At 36.6% G+C, this 14,133-nt stretch overlaps 1 protein-coding gene across 1 annotated transcript in view; it reads right to left on the reverse strand.

Annotated features, from left to right (window-relative positions):
- Nucleotides 1-9,975, reverse strand: part of LOC107048288 — an 18,448-nt gene extending 8,473 nt beyond the window's left edge. Inside the window, exon 1 of the mRNA XM_015271394.1 lies at nucleotides 9,568-9,975. Coding sequence (XP_015126880.1) covers nucleotides 9,568-9,608 — 41 coding nt within the window. The 5' untranslated portion in view covers nucleotides 9,609-9,975. The remainder of the gene's footprint in view (nucleotides 1-9,567) is intronic.
- Nucleotides 9,976-14,133: the final 4,158 nt, after the last annotated feature.

The raw sequence follows: 14,133 nt of genomic DNA on the forward strand, positions 1-14,133 counted from the left end.
CTTCAACTCAGGCCTTCAATTAAAAGCCCGAGTTGTAGACCCGAGTTTGTAAAAGCGATGTCAGACAAGATATGAATGTTTTTTTGGGCTCAAATGAAAGCGCGGGTCAAGAAATGGCGTGCTAGGGCCTCTAAAGATGGTTTTGAACCAGGGGAGACTCCTAGATCCCACTGGACAATGTTGTCACAACTCTGTTTTCCAACTGAACTGCCAGAGTTGAAAATCAGAGTTCATAGCAGAGATGTCACACATGATGTGAATGAGAATCTACCGTGAATCCACGGTAAAATTTACCGTGGAGCGTGCGAATAGACACTGCCAAAAAAATAATGCGATAATTCTGGTAAAAAATCATGAAGCCTACACCGAGAGAAAAACGACAAAGTTCTCAAACAAGTCTTGCTTGTGGCCAGAAAATAGTTTTTTGGAAATTATCAAAAAGGGATTGTTTGTGCCAAACATGCAGAGAGTGCAAAAATAGATTTAGTTTAAAAAAAATTGCATTCTCTGGACACGCGAGAAATGTCATTTCTAGCACTACTCCTTCGTTATTCGATACTCCCATACCTATTTAGCTCCCGAAAAATCGTTGCTTCACGCAAAACAAGGGATAGTAGTTCTTCGTTTCGGCTGTCTAATAATCACAGACACGAAATGAACCCTCAAATGAAACAATAATAATTTTATGATATCAATCTTGTAACTTATGGATAAAATATTAGTTGATAAATTTTCCTCTGTATGAGATATTTTCATCCTGAAAAGGCACCGTCTGGTGTGAATTATCCGCCTCTTGAGCCAAATATTTCGTTGCTGTCGAAAGCTGAACGAATATTCATGTTTGAAACTTTCAAATTCGAACCAAACAAATCCTTTTGGCAATTTTCAACTAGCGATTTTGTCGGCCCAAACAAGACTTGTTTGACAATGTGTTTGTTTTTCTCTCCTTGTACAATTTTTTCTGGATTTTTCGTTCTATTTTGGGGACTGAGTCGTTGTGCATGTCAACGTCAATAGGCAATCATGTGAAATTGGGAGGGCCACGCGATGGTGAATAATATTTTTGAGGCAAAGTCCACGCTGTGGCGACTGGTTTATTCCGAGCACGAATAGATATGCCGGAGAGTTGTGGAGTGTCTCGTAATGAATGGGGAATAGAAAGGTACTGACCATGCAAGGTCGTCCATCCACATGTATATTTTGTGGGATTTTCACGAGTCAAGACGAACAATCGCCTGCAATTCAGGAGCGAAGCGGTAAACCGGGTTAAGTCGATTTTAACTGTTGGCCAGTTTTTGACGAATATCTCGGAATCTAAAAGAGATACAAAAATTTTCGTCATGACCTTTTTTGTAGAGCAAACTGAGGGTTATAAAAAAGGTCATGAGCAAAATTTTGATATCTCTCTTAGATTCCGAGATATTCATCAAACATGGCCAAAAGTAAAAATCGACTTAACCCGGTTTACCGCTTCGCTACTGAATTCATCTGAGGATAGCCAAGTTCTTCGGGTATTTTTTCTCCAGTGAAATGCTCTCAGTCGAGCCCCACTTGACCCCAAGTTTCCAGACATTTTACAATGATTTTATTATTCAAACTTCGCAGCTCTGAATTTTGGAAAATTACGAGCGCTTTCTGTGAAGAATTTATAAACAATCAATTTTCTATTGATTTTTACAATGTAGTTGTGACGTCTAACGGTAGAATGACAATTAGAAAAAAAACAAGTTATTTTTACTAATAAATTAGCAATATGCTTCCCAATGGTTATTTTCCACATCACTGCCTTCTATCATGCATAATTCATTGTTTACTTCATCTTATTAAATTGAATAAGAGTTCTTTTCAACTAATTTTGTCGGATTTTCAACTTAGTTGAATGTTATCATCGTCAATATTCTTATTGTCCCTTTCTTCTAGACAACCGATTGTCTTTTTTACAGTTTTATCTCTCCCCTCAGCCCTTCGATAAAATGTTAATAGAAAAATTTTATTTACACATACTTGAATGAATTTGAAACATCACATTTGAAGAAACCATCGGAAAGCTCACTCTCAGGGAAATTCATGAAAAATTCAAAATTTTCAACAATCATAAAAATCAAATCAACCAATATAGATATCGTAATCGTCTTTTAACTTGGACTTAATGACATTAAGACAAACATTTTAAGCTATGACTGAATTCATTTGAAGCATGATATTCAAAGATATCCCCGGAATTCTCATTTTCAAAAAATACAAAAATTTTGCAAATTCTTAAATCATTCAAAATAACGATTATTGCTATCGCCTTCATCTTCGAGCTCGGTCGAAAGGACATGCAAACAAATTTTTTAAGCCATCATTCAATCAATTCAGAAATTTTTTCCAGTTATCGTGGGACAACCGATTTTCGAAAAATTTCGAAAATTAAAAGACTAATCGATTAATTGAATTTTAATTAATGGCGATCGATAGGGCTCAATAAAACGGGAAAAGCCGGAGAAGTACGGGGATGGCAAGACTTTCCTCAAAACTGAAAATGACGCGCAAGAATTTTTGCGGAAAAAATCCTAAAAATATTTTTTCATCACGCTGTGACGAAAACTGAACTTTTCGGCACGCTCCGCGTGCCTAAAAGTCCAATTTCCGTCACATTGTGATGAAAAATATTGTTCGTAACTCGTGAAAAAATGTTTTTTAGCTTGTGGGATTATATCCTCCCACTCGCCAAAAAACACTTTTTTGCACTCGTTACGAAATATACTATTTCATCACGCTGTGACGAAAAGTGAACTTTTCGGCACGCTCCGCGTGCCTAAAAGTCCAATTTCCGTCACATTGTAATGAAAAATATTGTTCGTAACTCGTGAAAAAACAGTTTTCAACTTGTAACACGAAAAATTGCATAATCCACGAGTGCGCTCTCTCTCCGAATGCTCGAGCCGCTTCGACATCACGTCCCGAGGAGAGCCTCCACACGTGCCCGGGGCGGGACAGAGAGGGAAGACGAAATACCACTGGAATGAAATTCCTGGCTCTCAGGTACCTAGATAAAATGCTAGAGAAGAATGTGTTCCCAGCGCCGATGATTGCATAAAACATGTCTTTCTCTAGTGCTCCTTATTCGCTCAATGAACTCTTTGCGCGTAACGAGCGTTGACTCCGCACTCGTGTGTTTTTCCTTCCATTTTTCTTATTTACGATTGCATTGATAACCGGTGATTATGCACCTCTGACTCGCTGATACGGCTTCTGACCTTCCCAGACTACTACGACAAATTCCGAGGGTTTCGTCAGTCTAGTAGTGAATTTGTCCTTGATTCGTTGCGTCAATCTGCGCGTGATACGAAATGAAAATTGTTTACTTTCCACGAGGAATTGTCGAATCTCCCAGGGACTGAATAACGCGATTTTGTTGTTCTTCACTTCCCGGAAATTTTTAACATTCGCAAGTTCCACTGAACTTCAAGGAACTTCGTCATTGAAAACTGAGAATTCCAGGGAAACTCAATGAGAACTGGAAATTTCAGTCCCATTTTTCCATGTAAATTGATAGAAAACCAGAAAATTCTGGCAAATTTATTCTCGAATTTTCAGGACTGCGACACTGAATTTGATTTAACGGACAAAAACCATGAAATTTTAGATTTCACTGAAAATTCTTTGTCATTCGGCACTGAATATTTATATTTCACTGAAAATTCCCATGAATGGTGGAATTCTCGGATTCATGCTGCTTAAAATTCTGGAATTTCACTGAATTTTCAATGAAACTTGAAATTTCATGGTTATTTTCCCCTTAAATGAAATCCGTAGCGAAGCGGTAAACCGGGTTAAGTCGATTTTGACTTTTGGCCATTTTTTGACAAATATCTCGGAATCTAACAGCGATAGCAAAATTTTGCTCACCACCTTTTTTATAACCCTCAGTTGGATCTACAAAAAAGGTCATGACAAAAAATGTTCTATCTCTTTTAGATTCCCAGATATTCGTCAAAAACTGACCAATAGTCAAAATCGACTTCACCCGGTTTACCGCTTCACTACTGAAATTCAGTCTCACTGTCCTGAAAATTCGTAGTCAGTTGTCTATGAGATTTCATTTTTTTTCTAACGGTGCCTTGGTGAAAAAATTCGGCTGAAGTTGTTTTGAATTGCATTTTTTTTTTAGAGAAAAAAACATGGGAAATATCTCGAGCGAATGGAGAAGGTGATGCGGTTTTCATGAGCACAATCGTCTTGCGGGGCATTTTCATGAAGCCCGCCCAACAAACAAGGGAATTGAATACCGTTCTATGAAACATGAATAAACGAATCACAATTGTCCAAATCATTTAGGTCAGAAAAAAATAGAATAATTCAACTCTCTTAATATTACGTTTACTGAGGTTTTCTTCGAACTAAGTTGATTAGAATTAATAGCCAGAATTACGAGATCATCTCACATTTTTGACGTTAAGGATAGGAGAATGTGAATGCAATGTAGTGAAAATGATGATCGATTTTTTCACTTTGAACAAATAATATTAATATCCAAATACAAAATATCTGATATGAGTAACAAGAAACTGTGACTCAATATTCCAAATGAAGTTTTAATTTTTAATTTGGTGCTGACAAACACGAGATGACAATATTCTAAGCACGGAATTATATTGATGAGATGAACAACAGATTAACTGAATTATCGTGTCAACTAACTAAAAATTGATAGCAGTGAATTCCAGAAATTCACACTAAAGTGTCTTCTAGAAGGAATTGAATTGCAATTATGATTTAAATCTTATTCAGTGAGCGCAGGAATTAGAACGTCAGCAAATCATTTATTGTAATATGAAAATTCAACAGCTGATAAACTGGGGCATTAGATTCTCGTCAGTCGTATTGATTTTTGCAATGGAAATGGTTATAACAATTGATTGAAAAAATGAGGAAAAAGTCCGTGGAATTTCAAGTCCCATTTTTTTTTGGGACGGGCAGACGGAAATTCTACAAGTTACAGGAATTTTCAAATACACGGGGAGAAATATTCAATAAAAATTACGTATTTTTTCCGTAATTCCGGAGCGAAATGCGGTTGTAGGAAATTTTACGGAGCTGTCACGGAATTTTTCCGAAGCGTTCCGGAATTTTTATCTGAATCTCTGGTGAAAAATTACGACACCGTCACTTAAATTTTCTGAGTCGATTCCGTAATCGGTGAGTGAAGTGAGAGTTCCGTAATTTTTACTGAACATTTCTCTCCGTTTAAAAAAAAAGATCATTCACTGCCAAATTCTCTGAAATTCGTGGAATTCCAGATTTTTTTGGAGAATTCCCTGGAACTTCAGAGGAATCTGGAACTCAAGGAGAGATTTCTCCGAATTTCCTTGATTTTCGTTCATTTCCGCGGAATAATTGAACTGACATTTACAGTTTCACGGATTTCTCCATAAAATTATGAATTTTCAATGACACAATTCCTTGAAATTTCAATGGGAATGTTCCTCGTTAGAGATTTCCAAGGCTCTTACCGGAAATTTCAGCAAAAAATTGCTAAGAGTTCGTGAAGGGAAATTAGACTGTTCGATATTGCGATAATTTGCACCACTTTGTGGCGTTTTTTCTTTTGCGCGAGCTGATTAGACCTTTCTCGACAGTCCAAAGGTTTTTATCGGTGTTTCATCTGACTTCGGATGAGGGAATGTCGGCAGGATGTACCATCGAAACTTGTCGGGTTAGTTCGACAAAATAATTCGTGAAGGTAACGGTATGCGCCTCACCGTTGGCCCCGTTGGGTGAAATTGGCTTACGATCTAATCAAGTTTCGGCGTTCGGGCGGTGATACCGGTGGAAGGGCGTGTGCCATCAAAACAAAATTATGGGTTTATGATTTTTTGGGGGTGGGATCATTTGTTCAACTGAATTCAATGATTCCAGTGGAAATTGCAGTGTTCATGACATTTTTAATAAAATTGTTGCATTTTTTCAAAAAGGAAAATCTTAAAAAAAAATTGTTATGTAAAAATTTTAGGAATTGTCTCATTTTTGGTAGAATCATTCAATTTTTTTAGTCTAACAAAAAAAATGTAACAATTCGAGTAAAAATTTCAAAAGTTATAATTTTGATGAGAAATTCTCCTGGTGTTTTCGAATTTATGAAATTTTCAATAAAATTATTGCATTTAAAAAAATAAATCTGTTGTTTTATTCATTTATTTTTTCCGTAAAAATTTCAGAAATCACAGAATTTTAAGTAAAATCATTAAATTCTAGTGGAAATTATCGTATTTATGAAATTTTTCATTCTAAAAAAAAATGTGACATATCTACTGAAAATTATAATACTCATGAAATTTCATTAGTATTATAATTTTCCCAAGAATTGTTCCATATTTTTTGCATTAGAATTTCGACGAAATTCATCAATTTCCAACAGATTTTCTCTTGTTGCATAAAACTTCTAATTTTCCACGGAAGATTAATATCTCGTTGACGATTCATTTCTCAATAATAGTTTTACGCTTCTGATTCTTATGTCTCACCAAATGTCAATTCGCGCTATTGAATTTTTCTAAAATTATCTCTCAACGGTAATTCCGGAGGCTCGAAGCTTATCAGAAAATGACGATTTTCATCTAAATAGATATTCAGCATGAATTAGTTGCAGATCTCCCTTTGCAGAAATGCAGTTGATAATTGGAGATAATTCCCCTGAGAAATGTCAACTGTTAAAAATTTTCGTCTGATTTTTCTGTGCCAAATTCCGGAAATTCTTATCGTGTTCAAGTTCCACTGCAATTTCAGGAAATCTTGTCATTGAGAAATCAAAAGTTCCATTGACTTTCCGTTAAAATATTCTGGAAATCAATAATACAGTTGATTTTTCAGTTCAATTATTCTGGGAAAATTTAGAAAAATCAGGAAAATTGAGGGAAAAATTGAAAATTCATGTCATTTTATTTCTAAAAAATTTATATTCAAACCTTTTCCCTAAATCTGACTCAATGTCACTCTCGTGAGATTTACTATAATATTTTCCACGAAATGAAAAAAAAATTCTAAGTGTGATTATTCTGTGAAAGTTAAAAAAATCAGGAAAATTCAGGGGAAAATTGAAAATTCATGTCATTTTGTTTCTGAATATTCATATTCCACTGAAAAGTCATGAATATTATAGTAAATCACACTCTCGTGAGATTTACTATAATATTTTTCATGAAATTTCAAAAAATTTCTCATAGTTTGTGATGGATTTCCCAGTCCATATAACTGAGCAATAACTCGTCTGGAAAGAAAGCCCGACACAATTGTCTAATTCCTGCCATTTGGAAAACGACATGAGGATGCATGTAGAGATTAATGGGTGACGTAAGCACTCAGCTCAACATGATTCACTTTGTATTAGCGCCTCCAGGTGTTCAATCCAGTGCGAAGTGATAAAACGCTAAAGTTAATTTCGACTATTGGCCAATTTTCAATGAATATCTCTGAATCTAAGGGAGATAGCAAAATTTTTATTATGACCTTTTTTGTAGGGCCGATTAAGAGCTACAACAAATGTAATGACGAAAATTTCGCTATCTCCCTTGGATTCGGAAATATTCCCCAAAAACTCAACTGGGAGATGAGTCGACTTAACAGTTTACCTCTTCGCCACTGAATTATTGATTGAAAAAAAAATTTCGAGAATTTTTCTGCGAACATTATATATTATTTGCGTGGCCATCCAATATTCTTGCTTAATTGTGGGTATTTTTTCCTCAATGTCTATTGATAACGATTGGAAATTAGGCCATCAAAAATGTCTCGTTAATGGCGGAGATCGAAATTACATTTTAATGAGTTTATCACTGAGAAATTTTTTATTCAAGTGCCCAGAAGAATTCCTCCAGAGGTTTACGAATATTGTCAAGTCATAATAAAAATAGTTTGCCCTTAAAAAAATTTCTCATTTCATGAATTAAATTTTCCAGCGTTGAATATTCCGAGAGATTCATCTTCATCGAAGCAAAATGGACACTAGACTTCTCTAAAATCCATAACTCAGAAATTAATTCATCAATCCACCTAATTACACATGTAATTTTTTACTTTGTACCGCAAAAAAAAATTCCACTTCGTAAAAAAAATTGAAAAAAAGATTGAACAATTCTTCAAAAAATTCCTCAAATAAATAGAATAAAAAAATTTCCATAATCATTACACAAGTGCCCAGAAGAATTCCTCCAGAGGTTTACGAATATTGTCAAGTCCTAATAAAAATAGTTCGCCCTTAAAAAAAATTCTCATTTTATAAATTAAATTTCCCAGCGTTGAATATTCCGCTAGATTCATCTTCATCGAAGCAAAATGGACACAGACTTCTCCAAGATCCATAACTCAGAAATGAATTCATCAATTCATCAAAAAAAAATTCCAATTCGTAAAAAAAATTGAAAAAAGATTGAACAATTCTTCAAAAAATTTCTCAAATAAATAGAATAAAAAATTTTCCATAATCATTACACAAGTGCCCAGAAGAATTCCTCCAGAGATTTACGAATATTGTCAAGTCCTAATAAAAATAGTTTGCCCTTAAAAAAAATTCTCCTTTCACAAATTAAATTTTCCAGCGTTGAAAATTCCGCTAGATTCATCTTCATCGAAGCAAAATGGACACTAGACTTCTCTAAGATCCATAACTCAGAAATTAATTCATCAATCCACCTAATTACACATGTAATTTTTTACTTTGTACCGCAAAAAAAAATTCCACTTCGTAAAAAAAATTGAAAAAAAGATTGAACAATTCTTCAAAAAATTCCTCAAATAAATAGAATAAAAAAATTTCCATAATCATTACACAAGTGCCCAGAAGAATTCCTCCAGAGGTTTACGAATATTGTCAAGTCCTAATAAAAATAGTTCGCCCTTAAAAAAAATTCTCATTTTATAAATTAAATTTCCCAGCGTTGAATATTCCGCTAGATTCATCTTCATCGAAGCAAAATGGACACAGACTTCTCCAAGATCCATAACTCAGAAATGAATTCATCAATTCATCAAGAAAAAATTCCAATTCGTAAAAAAAATTGAAAAAAGATTGAACAATTCTTCAAAAAATTCCTCAAATAAATAAAATAAAAAAATTTCCATAATCCTTACACAAGTGCCCAGAAGAATTCTTCCAGAGGTTTTCGAATATTTTAAAGTCCTAATAAAAATAGTTTGCCCTTAAAAAAAATTCTCCTTTCACAAATTAAATTTTCCAGCGTTGAAAATTCCGCTAGATTCATCTTCACCGAAGCAAAATGGACACTAGACTTCTCTAAGATCCATAACTCAGAAATTAATTCGCCAATTGAGCTCCCCACACATATCCCCCTGCCCGACAGAAAGAAATCTTTCCAACTGATAACCAAAATTGAAAAATCTCCAAAAAATAACCGAAATCAATCGACTAAAAAATTTTCTAGAATGATTACACAAGTGCCGAGGAGAATCCCTCCCGCACGGTGAAAGTATCACGCCTAAAAATTCCCAATAACTGCCCCCAATAAAAAAACTCCTGACTCATCACCTAAAATGAATTACCCCAAGCAAAAACAAAGTAAAACCAACCTGCTCTCCAAATTCGCTGGCGATTCTCCGTAGTTCATCATGGCACAATTGAGTAAGACCCTCGTTTCAACCAGAAAAATGAATAAGTGGAATAATCTCCCGCCGAGAATATAATTGTCCGCACACACCTCTGTCCTCACGACAAAAATCTCTTCAACTGTTTAGCCCTCAGACAAGCCGAAACATTCGACTAAAAACTGATGTACAATTCCCCAGTGAATTCGAGGGAGCAGTCAAGGCGTGCCCACTCGGTATCGCAGCTCAACACGATATGGTGTTGCTCATTAGCTTGAATTCTCTTTCGTAAAGTCGTTCACTTATACGTTTCACTCGTTCACGCGTGGGGAAAAGAGACAGACGGAGGAAATGATCACGAATGCGATGGGAAACTCAGAGGAGACACTTGTCGTGGCTCCCACCCTTCACCGACAACATGGCGGCCACTCAGCGGTAGTGGGGGGAGCGGATGACGGCGCCAAACCCCTGATTTCGGCTAAATATCCCGAGAAAAATCGCCCAAGGTCATCCCCCCGAAGACCCCCCCGATTTTCCGACCCCTCACCCGGTTTTTCCCCCCTTTTTCCCCGAGCGACAATTTTTTTTTGAATTTCCCGCCACGACAATTCCGAAGTGGGGCCGCAGGGGCGGAATTCACTTCTCCCGACAGTTATGACTCTCGAACGAGCGCGTTCTCTATGGCCTTATGATTTTCCCCCTCTCCCCGAGTCGTACCACAATTCGGGGGCTGTGATTGGCCGAGCGACAACACGCCAGACACACTGACGTCTCGCGTCTGTCGATCGCTCGACAATTATCCGCTGAATCGAGACGCAGGGGGATCAGGTGCGCAGATGTTATTGTTGTTATTATTGGGTATTCGTGGGATTTTACGCGAGGATGCACGTGCGACTGCAGCGTGGGCGAGAGCCGGTGCATCTCGGGTTTGGAAATTATTTTTTTTTGGGGAGTTGAGGTTCTTTGGAGGGGCGCAGGATTTTCGTGGGTCCGGTGTGGACACACCCTTGACAACGACAACGCCGCAGCTGTTTAGAACGACGTCGATGACTGAAAAATGAGAGATGCAAAAAGACTATTTTTGTGGGAGTAGAAAAATACTGATAAACTTGGGTTTCTGTAGGGGGGTAAAACGGGGTAAAACGGACACTTTTGACTTTTTTTTAAATGTTAATGAGGGGTTGAAATGTTGATAAAATTTATGAATTTTTGTTTTTCAATACAAAGAACAATTCTTTCCCTTTGTGACGAGCCTAAACTGAGCTCAATTGATCAATTTGTTTCTGAGTTATGAATAATTTTTAAAAAGTCTGAAGTGTCCATTTTACCGCACCCTCCCCTGTGTGCGGAAAAATATGTATTCTGAAAATTATATATTTTGTGTGGGGAATTGGCCTGATTTGTATATAAAAGTTATTCAAAACACAAATTTTTATGTTTCATATTATTTGTGTATTATTATTATTGTTTTATATATATTTTGTATAAATCTATTTTGTATATAAGATTTATATAAAATATATATAAAACAATAATATAATGATAATACATATTATATTATATGTATATGAAACACAAAAATTTATATATATTTCATATATATTTTATATATAAGATTTATATAAAATATCTATGAAGAAGATATATTATTTATTAGCATAAAATATATTCGAAGGAAGAAATTTATTTTCAATTCGATGTGATGGAACAATAAATTTACGCATAATTTCGAGGAACAAGTCGATTTTAAGGGTCAAGGACTGATGAAAACAAAAAATTGACATTTTTGAGTAGTTGACACCCTCTGGCGACACGGGGCCTCAGACGGGGGCGGGACCCAAGACGTTCATAAAACTACAAGACACCCCCGATTTTCAGACATGTACCGATCACTCGCGTTCTAATGCGTAATTCTTGTTTTAATCAATAAAATTGATTACTAAACGCCAAGTAAACAATTTTCAATTAATTTCAGGCATTGCAATTATTTTTTATTAACAATCAAATTGTTTAAAACGCCCTAGCGACCAATTTGAAAATATTGAAAATTTTGAAAATTTAAAATTTGGAAATTTTTAAAAATTCTGAAAATTTTTAGGATTTAAAAAAATTTTAATTTCAAAATTTTAAAATTAATTAATTAATTTTCAATTGAATTCGATTTTTCTATATAACTTATTCTACTTAGATATTTTCTATAGAAATTCTTCAGCTCAATGGGTCTCGATGAATTCCCAGATATGAAGAGATTCCGAAAATTTTCCCAAGAGCTGTCTGTGGAGAAAGATGAGAAAGATGAAGGCCCTGAGATGGAAAGACGGAGAAAGATGAGGGTTGAGAACTGAAGGCTGAATCAACCGTTGGTCCACTTCACTAATGAAGTTTTCCTCTGACCTTTTTCGTTGATTGCGAGTGGACTTCGAGCGCTTGAGTAATTACGGGTAAGAATTGGATGACAAATAAACTTCCTTGTTCACGGGACCTTCTTGTAGCTGATATTTCGTTGTGATAAAAGGTCTTCAATACGTCAATAACAACACCTACGAATTCTTACCTGGTGTGTACTATCCGATTCGTCATGATTCTATCACGTTAACTCCGACCCCCGGGAGACATATTGTAAAAAAGATTTTTCTGTACTGCTTCTCACGATTTCTCGTCTGGCAATTGGTATTACAGACTTCCCAAACTCGAAAGCTTGAAAATCACTACAGAAAAATATTGTTCCTGGGCTATTGCGATGGGGTTTTTTAGTCGTGTGGTTGGCCAGCCCTCGCCTACGGCTCGGAGGCCAACGCCACCCGAGTAAAAACCCCATCGCAACAGGCCGGGAAAATACTATTCTTCTCAGTGTTGAGAAGCTATTCAACATCTGGCAAACAATTCCCGAAATCGTGATTTCGTGAGTTTGTTATTCCGAATGTCCAAGGATACAATGCGATTATTGTTTACCGCTGACGATGGACTCATGCACGAACACAAAATTGGTATTACATACTTCCCAAACTCGAAAGCTTGAAAATCACTACAGAAAAATATTGTTCCTGGGCTATTGCGATGGGGTTTTTTAGTCGTGTGGTTGGCCAGCCCTCGCCTACGGCTCGGAGGCCAACGCCACCCGAGTAAAAACCCCATCGCAACAGGGCGGGAAAATACTATTCTTCTCAGTGTTGATAAGCTATTCAACATCTGGCAAACAATTCCCGAAATCGTGATTTCGTGAGTTTGTTATTCCGAATGTCCAAGGATACAATGCGATCATTGTTTACCGCTGACGATGGACTCATGCACGAACACAAAATTGGTATTACATACTTCCCAAACTCGAAAGCTTGAAAATCACTACAGAAAAATATTGTTCCTGGGCTATTGCGATGGGGTTTTTTAGTCGTGTGGTTGGCCAGCCCTCGCCTACGGCTCGGAGGCCAACGCCACCCGAGTAAAAACCCCATCGCAACAGGCCGGGAAAATACTATTCTTCTCAGTGTTGAGAAGCTATTCAACATCTGGCAAACAATTCCCGAAATCGTGATTTCGTGAGTTTGTTATTCCGAATGTCCAAGGATACAATGCGATCATTATTTACGGCTGACGATGGACTTATGCACGAACACAAAATTGGTATTACATACTTCCCAAACTCGAAAGCTTGAAAATCACTACAGAAAAATATTGTTCCTGGGCTGTTGCGATGGGGTTTTTTAGTCGTGTGGTTGGCCAGCCCTCGCCTACGGCTCGGAGGCCAACGCCACACGAGTAAAAACCCCATCGCAACAGGCCGGAAAAATACTATTCTTCTCAGTGTTGAGAAGCTATTCAACATCTGGCAAACAATTCCCGAAATCGTGATTTCGTGAGTTTGTTATTCCGAATGTCCAAGGATACAATGCGATCATTGTTTACCGCTGACGATGGACTCATGCACGAACACAAAATATGTTAGACATCATTCCCCGCGGGTCCTCACTCATAATTCCGCGATAAGGGGGAAGCAAATTGACTCGAAATGCCTCTCAGAAGCTGCGGAAGTTGAGACTTAAAACCCGTATTCTATCATTATTCTAGGAACGAAGCGAGAATCTACATTTATGATATCAAGTACTGTAACCCCGATTAATTGCGAAACCAAATTGATGATTAATGAGGGGCACTGATAACTCGGTTTCAGCCGGTTACTCCTCGACTCTTATCAGAGGACTGAAGGAGTGGAGAATTATTGAAGATGGGGGTCAATAAAATATCGATTAAACGCGCCAATAGACTGTGCAATGATTGTGTCGTTCTGAATGATTGATGCAATGTTTGAAAATTCTATCGATTCAAAACAATATTTGTTTTCACAACAAAGGGGTCAGCGTATCGACGATAATTTCACATTCTTCACGATTTTTTTAAACACCTTTTGACAATTGTTGACTCGGAAAATTATTTTGTCGTTGTTTATCAGTGAAATAATTTCCGGGAAAACAATTTATCTCTCAGTATTTTACGATGAAAAACGCCTAGACGTCTCCACGTTTTCGTGACTGGTTATTTGCTCTTGCGTGTTTG

The sequence above is a fragment of the Diachasma alloeum genome, unplaced genomic scaffold, assembly GCF_001412515.2.
Source record: "Diachasma alloeum isolate Michigan unplaced genomic scaffold, Dall2.0 Dall_scaffold_00186, whole genome shotgun sequence".
NCBI lineage: Eukaryota > Metazoa > Arthropoda > Insecta > Hymenoptera > Braconidae > Diachasma > Diachasma alloeum.